The 14,121-nt window shown below is 30.2% G+C and overlaps 2 protein-coding genes across 3 annotated transcripts; one reads left to right on the top strand and one right to left on the bottom strand.

Annotated features, from left to right (window-relative positions):
- Positions 1–4,940: 4,940 nt before the first annotated feature.
- OCT59_002521 (uncharacterized protein) lies at positions 4,941–7,375 on the top strand (the record flags this gene model as incomplete). 2 transcript variants are annotated; one of them, XM_066144571.1, is made up of 20 exons in its annotated part: positions 4,941–4,974; positions 5,073–5,112; positions 5,197–5,237; positions 5,316–5,363; positions 5,443–5,488; positions 5,566–5,615; positions 5,699–5,737; positions 5,818–5,856; positions 5,937–5,982; positions 6,074–6,109; positions 6,195–6,245; positions 6,329–6,373; positions 6,462–6,511; positions 6,596–6,640; positions 6,725–6,773; positions 6,860–6,904; positions 6,992–7,045; positions 7,132–7,185; positions 7,267–7,272; positions 7,372–7,375. In XM_066144571.1, the coding sequence occupies 20 exons, from the start codon at positions 4,941–4,943 to the stop codon at positions 7,373–7,375; spliced, it is 822 nt and encodes a 273-aa protein (XP_065995724.1). The 2 variants fall into 2 exon arrangements, with proteins under 2 accessions (XP_065995724.1, XP_065995725.1); XM_066144572.1 differs by lacking the exons at positions 5,937–5,982; positions 6,074–6,109; positions 7,372–7,375 and having other exon boundaries at positions 6,329–6,377; positions 6,992–7,041; positions 7,267–7,319.
- Positions 7,376–12,066: 4,691 nt separating this feature from the next.
- On the bottom strand, positions 12,067–13,104 carry OCT59_002520 (uncharacterized protein; the record flags this gene model as incomplete). The annotated part of the gene is made up of 1 exon (XM_066144570.1): positions 12,067–13,104. The coding sequence occupies one exon, from the start codon at positions 13,102–13,104 to the stop codon at positions 12,067–12,069; it is 1,038 nt and encodes a 345-aa protein (XP_065995723.1).
- Positions 13,105–14,121: the final 1,017 nt, after the last annotated feature.

The following is a 14,121-nucleotide window of genomic DNA, read 5'->3' as shown; positions in this document are numbered from 1 at the left end:
ACTATTTGGGCTTATAATAGGAATGTCGTCATCATTATTATTTATTATCCTACTGAGGTTTTCATAACCTCGTTTGAGGGCATTCCATTTTGTTTGGCATTGCCTGGGTGTCGCTGCAAATCCCGTTGCAACGAACACCCTATTTGCTATTATTGTCCATGCATTTACATGATGACGGTTTGCAATTCTTTCGAATTGCTGATGTAAGTTTCTCCGCTCCGCGATTAATTGCCTAGCTGCGTTAATCGTCTATTGGAATACTGGTGGTGGCGGTGGGACAAAAGGTACTAATGCTGCCATTTTTTATTTTTATGATTTTTTCGTAACTTGAAATTTGAAAATTAAATACAATTTGAAAATTAAAATACAATTTGGTTTTGAATTGCGAAAAAAAAATTCAAATTTCATAATATTTATAATAATTTTAAAATTCGTTATAATGTTTAAAACATGAACTGATGAACATAATAACATTCTACATAATTAAAGTATTTGTAACAAAATAAACACAGTTTTGATTCTAATGTAATAAATTTAATTAACGCAGTTCTAAATTTTTTTTGTAACGCAGTTCTTAAAATTTATTGATCTAATGTAATAAATTTAATTAACGAAGTCCTTAAAACTTATTGATTCTAATATAATATGCTTATCCTTATTCCTTAATTAAATTGCACTATTTTTAAAATATAATATGCTTATCCTTATTCCTTAATTAAATTGCACTATTTTTAAAATATAATATGCTTATCCTTATTCCTTAATTAAATTGCAATGTTTTAAAATATAATATAAAATTACAATTGCCTGCATTGCCTGCATAATTATATGTTAACTGGACTTTGATCGCGAATATTTTGCCCTGCATAATTACATCATTTATTTCCTAAATAGTATCATTATTTAAATCACATGATATTAGAATTAATTCTCATTGGATTAACTATTGTAATTATTTCTCATTATTATTATTCCTCATTATCATCATAATTATCGTCATTATTATCACCGTCATCTATACCAATACATCATCTATATCATAATCATAGTCACCTTCTCCGGGTCTCTTGTTATTACCACTATCATCAACTTCATCATCTTCCGCATTATTTTCATCTGAATCATCCAATATATCTCTTGGAATATCGCCGATTTCACTAGTAATTGAATCATGCGATAAATTAACAAATTGATCAATCCATAGACTTTTGATTACTACACGGCAATTGTCTTCGGGTATTGTTTCGCCGCTTGTAGTTAATCTCTGAGTAGAAGCTTGCTCCTCATTATATTCCTCATCGTCATCTTCTGCAAAAGCTTCTGCAATACGTATATTGATCTCATCATCACTAAGATGAGTATTCTTTTTTGATCAATTCCATAAAATCCAAGTTCAGTTTTTGAATTGGATTTCCAATACAAAATTAATTTGCACATGGATTCTAGTTTATCCACATTAAGATTTAAGCGACGTTTATGAAATAGCCATCCTAAAGTCGAAAATCCACGTTCGCAAGTTGCTGAGTTAGGACATATTGCAAATAGATAACTTGCAATTCTTGGCAGGACATCTGGTTCTGGTTCGGTATTAATATATTTCCACCAATTCACGGGATTATCTTTAGCAAAACCGATATCTAGGTCAAATGGCTCTTGCTCATTAATATATTTCTGTATTTGATCACATAAAGTTTCAGCTTCGTAACAGTCGAAACCTAAATTTTTCCCGATTGAAGCTGCACATTTGATAATTCTCATGAGAGCGCATTTTTTAAGTGGCGCGTTTCTAAATCTGGGATCCATAAAAAAACAAGTAATATACTTATCATCATCGAACTCATCAAATCTTTCATTTATTACTTTGATACAATAACTTCGGAATGCAGGATTTAATGATTTGGGTAACTTTTTTAATGTAGCTGCAAGTTTTGCCAAGCTCAGGAAACAATCTGCAAGTGTAGCTCTTCTCGATTCTAATGAAAGTACCGCTTTTCTTAGAGGATCCAGAACAAATCCAAGAACTCATAAATTTGAAAAAAAATTTCTCGATTGAATAATCGGTTTTATTTTATCATTTGTTAGCACTTTATCGTGATCGCTGGCCATTTCTTCTAGTGCTGATTCCAAATTTATTACTGAATTTACGGATTCACTAGCAGTAGTCCAGCGTGTCTTGCAATATAATTTTAATCCTCCTCCACTAATTCCTTTTTCTTTAATTATTTGAGCAAGTTTTGCATTAGCCTGATGAGAACTTCTAAAAAAGGTTGTCAAAATATTAACACGTTTTAATAAACGTTTCCCAAACTTCTCCTTGACGATGTCGCATGCAATTAAATTGATAGAATGTGCAACGCATCGCACATTCTCAATCTTTGGATGATTCTCATGTATAATTTTTCGTGCATTACGAACATTGGCCACATTATCAGAAACTACAGCACATATTTGATCTTCTCCAATACCTTCTATAACCTTTTCAATTACCGTAACTAGATATTCTGCAGTGTGCGAATTTTCAGACAAATCAGAAAGTTGATAAAGATATTCTTTACGCGACGGAGTCATTACAATGAAGTTCCAAATTGAACGATGTGTACCAGACGTCCAACCATCAAAGGCTAAATTATAAATTAATATTATATAGTAAGTAAGATTAAATAAAAATGACGTATGATAGCCTATTTAATTTAACAAACCTAACGTTAAATTCGTTTCCTTTTCAAGCTCAGAATTAACTTTGAAGTTCACTTGAGCTAATTCACGTTCAAGTAGTTGATTTACTAATACTTCCCTTGTTGGTGTATTGTACCCGGCATTAAGCTCTTTTATAAAATTGATGAAAAAGAGATGTTCCACTACTCTAAACGCAATTCCGCACACAATAAAAAATTTAACTAATGCACGATTAATTCGTGTACATCTTTGTTCGTTAAGCTCTGTTGAATCATGGTAATCATCCATGTTACTTTGACCTTCAGAGTATTTTCTTTTTTTGGATGACTTGGACTTATCTTGCCGTTCCATTACTTTAGTCATATACCTTCTAACAACTGCTGCTGGCGCATCTGGACAATGGTTTGAAAGATGCTCTTCGAGCTTTGAAACTTCACCGCGTGACCATGTATTCTTACAGTACTTGCAGGAGGCGGCAAATTTGCCAGAACCAACAGCTTCTCCTTTATTAATATCTTCCCAAATGCTATTAGGTGGCCGACCTCCTCTATTTTTCATTTTAATAGGTGAATCTTCTATGTGATCAGTCATTTGAAACAGTTTATTATTAATATTATTATTAAGAAAATGGAAGAAAGTAAAAGAAACTTTAGTTCAGTGTTAAAGGAGATGACGGAATTGGGTTTATTAAATGCATGTTACGCATTTTCCTTTAATGAATATAAACCTTAAAAAAAAACTGTAAAAATGTGTAATATCATAATATTAATATGGGAGTTAGAAATGAAAATTCTAACACTAGATAAAAGCTTAAAAGAACTAAGACGACGGTAAAATATTGAAGTTTAATCTTTTATCTGTAGATTATTTGATCATCTAAATTATATTATTAATTGGTGTAACTTGGCGTAACTATATGCAAATCTTATGATCAACTATGCCGAAACTACGGAGAAACCTATTATAGAGGTTTCGGCATATTTCGGCAGTTTCGCAATTTTGACAGGTTTCGCAGTTTCGGCGTTTCGGCGTTTCAGCACTATATAAGAGGTTTCACCTTTCGGCATTAAGCCAAACAGGTTTCGGCAAGCAACCTTACCTATAAAAAAAAAAAGAACGGTTAGTAAACCGTTCCAAAATAATAATAAAAAACTAAGATTCATACTTGTACTTACGAATCTTAGTTCTCCCATTTGTTTGAAGTCCATCCGAACCTATAAAAAAGAAAAGAACGGTTAGTAAACCTTTCGTAATAATAACAAAAAAACAAAAATCAAGATTCGTACTTACAAATCTTAATTTCTTTGTTTGTCTAAAGCCTACCCGAACCTATAAAAAAAAGAAAAGAACGGTTAGTAGACCATTCCAAAATAATAATAAAAAAAATAAAAACCAAGATTCGTACACTAGTCGAAAAAGGAATATTCAGCCTTAATACAATTCGGCCTATATTCGACTAAAATTAAAAAATTCGACTTCAATTAGTAATGATCTACGATTAGACATATATTCAACCTTGTTGAATAAACGTTACGCGTTACGCGTTACGCGTATTAAAAGTTTAAAAAAGGATCATCTTATTGCATTTTTTTTTAAACTTTTTTTAATTTTCTTTCTTTCCCTTCCCCTTTCCCTTCGTTCCTCTTTCCCTCCTTTTACTTCCCTTCGTCCCTTTACTTTTCTTATCCTTTTCCCCTTTCCCCTTTCCCTTCGTCCCTCAGTTTTTTTTCTTTTGTACAGTAGGTCCAAGACACCCATTTAGAAGGCCGGACTCCTATTTCGAAGGTATATATATACCTTCAAATTTTATTTTGTTGTTTTTTAACGAAACGTTTTACTAACGTTTTCATTTTTTGCTTTTGTAGATCCAAGACGTGACTGAGATTCGTAAGTATTATTACGAATAGTGGATTTTTTTTAATATTATAGAACGGTTTACCAGCCGTTCTTGTTTTTTTATAGGTTTCAAGAGGAAGTGAAAATGAAAGGGGAAGAGAAAATGAGAGGGGAAGCGAAAAATGAAAGGGGAAGCGAAAAAATGAAAGGGGAAGCTAAAAACGAAAGGGGAAGCGAAAAAATGAAAGGGGAAGCTAAAAACGAAAGGGGAAGCTAAAAACGAAAGGGATAGGGTAAAACGAAAGGAAAAGGAAAACGGAAAAGAAAGGGGAAAACGAAAGGGTAAAACGAAAGGGGAAAACGAAAGGGTGAAACGAAAGGGGAAAACGAAAGAGGAAAACGAAAGGGGAAGGGTAAAACGAAAGGAGATGGATTTCCGAAAGAGTATTTTAAGATTCATAAGTATTGTATTACGAATCAAATATTTTTTTTTTTTTTTTGTTTTTTTTAAATATTATTGTTATGAACGGTTTACTAACCGTTCTTTCTTTTTTTTTTAGGTTCGGGTGGGCTTCCGAAGAACGGAAAACCCAAAGATTCGTAAGTACGAATCTTTAATTTATTTTTGTTATTTTTTTATTATTACGAACGGTTTACTAACCGTTCTTGTATTTTTTTTTATAGGTTCGGGAGGGCTTCCGAAGAACGAAAACCCAAAGATTTACGTACGAATCTTATTTTTTTTTATTTTTTTTTAATATTATGAACGGTTACTAATAACCGTTCTTTTTCTTTTTTTTTAGGATCGGATGGGCTTCCGTGTTCCGAAGAACGGGAAAATTCCAAGATTCGTAAGAATCTTGGATTTTTTTTTTATTGTTTTTAAAAAATATTACGAACGGTTACTAATAACCGTTCTTTCTTTTTTAGGATCTGGTGGGCTTCCGAAGAAAGGAAAACCAAGAAACCAAGATTCGTAAGTAAGTACGAATCTTGGTTTAATTTTTTTGTTTTTTTAATATATGAACGGTTCTAACCGTTCTTTCTTTTTAGGATCTGGCGGGCTTCCGAAGAAAGGAAAACCAAGAAACCAAGATTCGTAAGTAAGTACGAATCTTGGTTTAATTTTTTTGTTTTTTTTAATATATGAACGGTTTACTAATAACCGTTCTTTTCTTTTTTTTAGGATCGGGTGGGCTTCCGAAGAACGAAAACCCAAAGATTCGTAAGTACGAATCTTTAATCTTTTATTTATTTATTATTATTACGAATGGTTTACTAACCATTCTTTCTTTTTTTTTATAGGTTCGGGTGGGCTTCCGAAGAACGAAAACCCAAAGATTCGTAAGTACGAATCTTTAATCTTTTTTTTATTTATTATTATTATGAATGGTTTACTAACCATTCTTTCTTTTTTTTTTTAGGTTCGGGTGGGCTTCTGAAGAACGAAAACCCAAAAGATAAAGATTCGTAAGTACAGTACGAATCTTTATATATTTTTTATTTTTATTTTTTTTTATCATTTTGGAACGGTTTACTAACCGTTCCTTTCTTTTTATAGGTTCGGGCGGGCTTTTGTGTGGAAAAACCAAGATTCGTAAGTACGAATCTTGGTTTAATTTTTTTAATTTTTTTTTTTAATATTAATGAACGGTTACTAATAACCGTTCTTTCTTTTTTAGGATCGGGTGGAGTGGGCTTCCCGACCTTCGGGAAAAGAAGAACCAAGATTCGTAAGTACGAATCTTGGTTTATTTTTTTAATTTTTTTTTTAATATTACGAACAGTTACTAATAACCGTTCTTTCTTTTTTTAGGATCGGGTGGGCTTCTGACCTTTGGGAAAAGAGGAACCAAGATTCGTAAGTACGAATCTTGGTTTATTTTTTTTTGATTTTTTTTTTCAATATTAATGAACGGTTACTAATAACCGTTCTTTCTTTTTTTTAGGATCGGGTGGAGTGGGCTTCCGACCTTCGGGAAAAGAAGAACCAAGATTCGTAAGTACGAATCTTGGTTTATTTTTTTAATTTTTTTTTTTAATATTACGAACAGTTACTAATAACCGTTCTTTCTTTTTTTAGGATCGGGTGGGCTTCTGACCTTTGGGAAAAGAGGAACCAAGATTCGTAAGTACGAATCTTGGTTTATTTTTTTGATTTTTTTTTCAATATTAATGAACGGTTACTAATAACCGTTCTTTCTTTTTTTAGGATCGGGTGGAGTGGGCTTCCACCTTCGGGAAAAGAAGAACCAAGATTCGTAAGTACGAATCTTGGTTTATTTTTTTTTAATTTTTTTTTTTAATATTACGAACGGTTACTAATAACCGTTCTTTCTTTTTTTAGGATCGGGTGGGCTTCTGACCTTTGGGAAAAGAGGAACCAAGATTCGTAAGTACGAATCTTGGTTTATTTTTTTTTGATTTTTTTTTCAATATTAATGAACGGTTACTAATAACCGTTCTTTCTTTTTTTTAGGATTGGGTGGAGTGGGCTTCTGACCTTCGGGAAAAGAAGAACCAAGATTCGTAAGTACGAATCTTGGTTTATTTTTTTGATTTATTTTTTAATATTATTATGAACGGTTACTAATAACCGTTCTTTTCTTTTCTTTTTAGGTCTCGGGTGTCTCAGGTGTCTTCTGAAGAACGGAAAAAACCAAAGATTCGTAAGTAAGTACGAATCTTGGTTTTTTTTCTTATTTTTTTTAATATTATGAACGGTTACTAACCGTTCTTCTCTTTTTTTTATAGGTTCGGGTGGATTGCTAAAGAACAATCAAAGATTCGTATATACGAATACATGAATCATGTAATTGTGGGATTGTATTTGAATTAGCAATATTTTTTGTAAATTAGATAGATGCAATAATAATAATATAATTATAAAGTATTTAAGCATTAATAAATACATTTATTTAATAAATTTGATAAAAAAAATCAAAATAAATTCATAAATAAATGGGTTGTTATTAGACCATAATTCGGCTTAAAGTTTTAAGGTCGAATATTGGTCAATTTAAACCTAAATAATGGTCGAATAATTAGTCCGAATTTGGGACGATTGGCACCCTAAATGCGCCCGAAAATTCGACCTCAATTTGACACAGGTTAGACCATTATTCGACCTATATTCGACCTGGTCAAATTTAGGCCGAATTGTCCTTTTTCGACTAGTGGTACTCGTACTTACGAATCTTAGTTCTTTTCCGTTCTTCGGAACCAGAAAGCCCACCCGATCCTAAAAAAAAGAAAGACGGTTATTAGTAACCGTTCATTAATATTAAAAAAAAAATTAAAAAAATAAACCAAGATTCGTATGTACTTACGAATCTTGGTTCCTCTTCTTCCGATCTTCAGAAGTCTACCCGAAACCTAAAAAATCAAAGAAAGGAACGGTTAGAAACTGTTCATAATATTAAAAAGAAAAAAACCAAAACCAAGATTCGTATATACTTATGAATCTTGGTTCTTTTCCATTCTTCGGAACCAGGAAGCCCGCCCGAAACCTAAAAAAAAGAAAAGAACAGTTATTAGTAACCATTCATTAATAATATTAAAAAAAAAAAGAAAAAAAATTAAACCAAGATTCGTACTTATCTTACGAATCTTAGTTTTCTGTTCTTCGGAACTTGGAAGTCCACCCGCTGACCTAAAAGAAGAAAGGAAAAAAAAAATGAAAAAAAATTACGAAATGTTAATATGCGTTTCGTTAAAAAATGTAATAAAAAAAAATTGGAACGTTAGGCCAACGTTCTGATTGAAAAAAATTAAAAAAAATTATATTACGAAACGTTAATAAATGTTTCGTTAAAAAATGAAATAAAAAAAAATCAGGACATTAGCCAACGTTCCAATTAAAGAAATATGAAAAAAAAATAATATTACAAAACATTAAAAAACGTTTCGTTAAAAAAAGAAAAAAATAAAAAAATCAAAAAAAAGTTTCAAAACGTTAAAAAACGTTTCGTAAAAAAATAAAATACAAAAAAAATCAGAATGTTAGCCAACGTTCCGATTAAGAAAAATGAAAAAAAAATGTATTTTCGAAACGTTAAAAAACGTTTCGTTAAAAAAATGAAAAAATAAAAAAATTGGAACGTTAGCAAACGTTCCGATTAAAAAAAATGAAAAAAAAATTTATTTTTGAAACGTTAAAAAACGTTTTGTTAAAAAAAAATGAAAAATAAAAAAATCAGAACGTTAACCAACGTTCCGATTAAAAAAAATGAAAAAAAAAATAATATGAAACGTTAAAAAACGTTTTGCTAAAAAATGAAAAAAATAAAAAATCGGAACGTTAACCAACGTTCTGATTAAAAAAATAAAAAATAATATGAAACGTTAAAAAACGTTTCACTAAAAAATGAAAAAAATAAAAAATTGGAACGTTAACCAACATTCTGATTAAAAAAGAGTAAAAAAATATATTTCAGAACATTAAAAAACGTTCCGATTAAAAGAAAACTATTTCAAAACGTTAAATAACATTTCGTTAAAAAATGAAAAATAGTTTCACAACGTTTCATTGTGAAACTCACCAAAAGTTTGTAAAAAAAGCAACTTTTTCCGTAAAAGGCTTATATCTTTGGAATTAATAACCTTATATTACGGAATTTATCAAATTATCTACATTTCTGGTGAATGGATCCGGGAAAAGCTCATTTTACGGGAGTTGGAAGGGCAGAACGAAAAGGAAAAGGAGGAACGAAAAGGGAGGGGATAACGAAAGAGAGAGAGAAGGGGAGAGCAAAAAGGAAAGGGGATAATGAAAGAAAAAGAGAAGGGGAGAGCAAAAAGGAAAGGGGATAATGAAAGAGAAAGAGAAGGGGAAAGCAAAAAGGAAAGGAGATAATGAAAGAGAAAGGGAAGGAAAGAAAGAGCGAAAAAAAAGAAATTAAGCTTTGCTAAAAAAAGCTTAATTTTTTTTTCGCCATACCGCAGTCTGCAGCGATAATCTATTATCACGTGATACTCGTAATATAGAGTACATTACACAATGCTTAGTATTGCCGAAATAATATTTTTTTAAATATTAATTTTAATATATATAATATATACTTAAATTAAATAGTACAGTGGTTAGATCGTGAGATAATTAATAGTATAAGGAGGTGTTTAGTTCGATTCCTAAGGTGAGTAAAAATAAATATAATTTAATTTAATTAGAATAGTCGTATATATATATAGTATGTGTTAATATACAGCGTGTTGAACAACAATGCATAATGTGTTGAACTATACATTAGAGTTGAACAACGCGTATATTAACATTATGTGTTGGTAAACTCTAGTATACAGATGTTGATTAATATTGTAAATCGTGTTGAACAACTAGCTAGTGTTGATCAACACGTATATTGGTGTGAATCAACACTTTTCAAACTTGCTGATGAGTAGCTTACTGTCCTGATAGTCACTGCTATACTACCAGGGATTTACAACTATGGTGGGCTGGTATAGTAATCGCGGCCTGTAGTGGGCTTTGGGTGAGACCATATTAGTAGTCTTAGTATTGCAGTACCTCTAAGCTAACCATCATGAAAGGACTTCTAGATATCTGCTCCATTATATCTGCTGTACGTGAGTGGTTACTCACTTCTGACAGGCGCTAGTGGGTAGCATAACTGTATCAGAAACTTTGCTACACTTCGACCTATCTTGTATGGATATAAACTTGGGTCGTCTTTCCAGTGTGGTATATAGGGGGTAGGGGGGATGAACATCCGGTTACTTCTAAATAATTAGAGTAGGTTGTTTAGTTATCTGTTGCTTAACAGTAGGAGTGTATTACTGCAACTGGTGTTGTAATGCTCTCTCCACGTAGCTTTGGTAAGCCGGCTATGCTGATGTCTCCTAAAACATAAAAAAAAAAAAAAAAAAAAATTATAACAATGTTATGAAATGTTGTTACAATGATATTACATTAATGGCAAAATACGGAATTTTCATAAAAATACACCATTTGACAACAAAAAAGCAAAATTTGATTTTAATTGACAATATTGTGAAATGTTACAAAATGTTACATTTGAGGTGTAATGTAGCATTTTCCCAAATTTTCATAAAATTTGCTAAATCAGACAATGTTATAACAATGCTATTCCAAAAAATTGCTCAGTGTAATGCAGCATTTTCCATAATTTCCCACCATTTTCCAGAAAAATAGGGAATTTGCATTTTTTAAATTTTGGACAATGGTGCTCCTTCGACCTGTGTTAAGTGAGAAAAGTCTTCACAATTATCTGGCATGGTACATATTTCAGCTTTATTAATTAAATTTTTTGACTTTATTATTTTTTTTCTTATATATATTTGAAAAAAGAAAACTAATAGGATATGCTATCGGGAAAAGCTATTATGATAAGTCATCTTCTGCAAATTGACAGATCAAGGGAGGGTAAAACCACTTTGAAAAATGGCATATATTTAGGAGATGGAAGTATAGATGTAAGATTTGTAAGGAATGCAATTATCATTCACATCTGTATTGCAAAAGGTGTAAGAAGGTGGTGGAAGGAATTTATAAGCGATATGAATATTCTCAAGTAATTTGATCAATAAAGCAATGGTGCAAATTTACCAGACATTTTATAATTTTTTCACATAGAATGAGCAATGAGATTGTGTGCAGCAAAGTGTTTACTATTATTTTTTCGATCAAATTTATTGTAGCTTGATAATAAATATGCAGTAATATTATAATAATCATTACATGTATCACAGGAACAAGTAATTGTGCAAAATAATTATTTGTTCTCAAACTTTCTCACACATTCTCAAAATTATGTATAGCCCCTTAATGATCTTTACATACGGATTATGAATAATGTTAAATTCTTTATTGTTAAATTAAGGAGAAGCTGTTGATCAGATTTCATGATGTATTCATATTAACATAATTTTCCCCAAAAGCATATTCCAAGATTGATCAAATTGTATAAAAAGATGATGTCTTGGCTAGACATGGGTGGAATAATTTATTTCGAAAATCTAGTGTAGAAAAAGAGTATAGGGATGAGAATCTTGTAATTAGAAATATTAGCAATAGAAACAAATTAGCTCTAGATATTTTTCGTAAACGTGAGAGAGCAAAGAAATAACTTGATGCTGGGACTCGCATTAAATGGCCTAGGATCCGCGTACTCCCTCTCTTTGATAGCATCATACATTTCATTTGCTTCTCTAGCATTTTTCTATAAAATAATCAATAAAGTTTCAGGTTTCTTTGTAAAAAAAAACGTAACAATCGGAATCATGTGACTTTGAAATAATTAATCTGTGCGACCTTACCCCTTATTTATATCAAACTCTCGAAAAAGAAATTTCTTCCCCATTTATCCATTCTTCGTGATACAATATGTCTAATATTGTACCAACTGGAACGCTTATTAATCTTTTTTTTTTTTTTTTTTTTTTTAAAATAGTAACGCGTTTATTAATTATATTTAATCATTAAATACATAATTAAATTTAAACACCTAGAGCTTGAAATAAATCAAACCCTATAACTAAGTATATATCGAACTATAACTAAATTTATCTATACTAAGTCTAAATTAAACTATTCGCTAACTTAATAATTGTATCCCAAGATCTAGCTATATTATTACCATCTGTAATTGATCCTTTCATTTTATCTAACGTTACTAAACTAATTTGATTTTTTATTTTTGTTTTTTTAATTTTTTCTTTTAGTTTTTCTTTTGTTTTTTGTTTTTTTATTATTTCTAATTGTAAATCTCGTTCTTCTTCTTTTTCGTCTCTTTTCCTCCGTAAATCTGATTTTTTTATTTGAGCTTTTTCTTCCAATCTTTTTATTTCTTCGCATCGCGGAATCCATATGCGTTTCTTTAATTCTTCGTATGTAAAAATCCAGAGCTTTTTGATCAGATCTTTGACTTTCTTTTCTTTTGATAAATCATTGAATTTGTTGTTATAAATTCCTCTAATCATTTCCCATTTTCTACCTTTCCCTAGTAAAATATTTGATGGACTTTCAATTATATTAATAAATTCACAAATATAATTTCTTATAATATCTAATTCTTCGCTTTGGTTGGATTCGTAAAGAATTTTCTCAAATTTGTATGGTGATTCTCTTATAATTTCATCGACTGAGAATTCGTTGTCTTCACATGTCCATATATGTTCCCAGTCTTCTTGTTCTATTTTCCCACATCTTATACATTTGTCTGTATCTATTTTATTAGTATTTCTTCTATATAAAGTTTTATATGTGGGTTGTTCTTTGAGCAAATTTTTGATTCTGTATGAACGATCGATCGTGTCTTTATCACCGCATTGTCTTTGTGAAAATTCTACTCTGTTGCTGATAAATTCTAAGCTTGTGATCCAATCAAATTCTTTTCTATAATTATACATGAATAGATCTTCCAATTTTTCACTATTCAAAATTTCGTTTTTCCACATTGCATTTGTTATTGCTTTTCTCCACGAACGAAATCCTCCTTTTATTAATCTATTATTCCAAATTAAATTGTATTCATTCGTTGTTAAGCCTTCATCTATTAGTTCAAAATTATATTTTACCTTATTGATTATATTCTTATTTTTTATCATTTCTTGCATCTCTTTTCTTTTTTCCTTTATAATTCTATATATTTTTTCATTTTCTTCTATTAATTCAATATTATTTGTTTCTAAAAATTCCTCTAAAAATAAAAGTTCAAGATAAAATTCACTATCTATCTTTTTTCTATTACTAAGATTGTTAATAAATTCAAATATTAATCTATTAACTTTCTCATTAATTCCCAAGATTAATTCGCTATTCTCTCTGATTAGCAAAATTCCTAAAATTATACTTCGTAAAATAACTTTAAATTCATTTTCGTTGTTACACTCATGATTCGCTAAAAATATCAATTCTTCATTTGTATTTCCTTTATAATCTAGTACAAAAATTTTCCAAATTACATTATAACTATAAATTCTTTTACCATCGTCATTTATATCCCATTTCCTTTTATTAATGTCTATTAAGAGGCAGAATCTCTGTTTTGTTTCCAAATTTAGTTCGTTCTCTTCAAAAATGCTATTTTTGATTAAATCTATAAAATTTTCTTCGTTCGTTTTAATTATCTTATCTATTAATTCTATCTTTTTATTATATAGCTCGTCTCTTTTTTCTTCTATTGTGTAAGATCTTAGCCATTCATTTTTCTTAATTATGTTCTTTAAAGTTTCGTAAGGTTTGATATCATTATCTTCTTTTCTTTTGTCTATTTTCCTGCTTATTTCATTTTCTATATATATTAAACATTCATTGTTCCCCTTTTTTTTACTAATATTTCTGTGGCATCCTTTGCATTCTTCTAATCGTGGTGAATTGTGTAGGTCGTAATGGTCTCCGACTAGTATTAAATGTGTACCTATTCTTTTATATTTTTTGCTCTGCGATCTTTTTCTGTCTATACTAAATATCGGAAATTCACCTTCGACGTTCCAAGTTATAATACTATTTTTATCTTGTTTTTCGTTTTCATCAAACAGGTTAACATGGATGCTTTCTTTGTATGATTGTCCTACGAATTCATTTTTTATTTTCCTTACTTGTCCACTTTCATCTTCTAATAATTTATGTTC

The sequence above is a fragment of the Rhizophagus irregularis genome, chromosome 10 (genome assembly GCF_026210795.1).
Source record: "Rhizophagus irregularis chromosome 10, complete sequence".
Lineage (NCBI taxonomy): Eukaryota > Fungi > Glomeromycota > Glomeromycetes > Glomerales > Glomeraceae > Rhizophagus > Rhizophagus irregularis.
The sequence above is the reverse complement of the archived record's forward strand: the minus strand, read 5'-3'. Positions and strand labels throughout refer to the sequence as shown.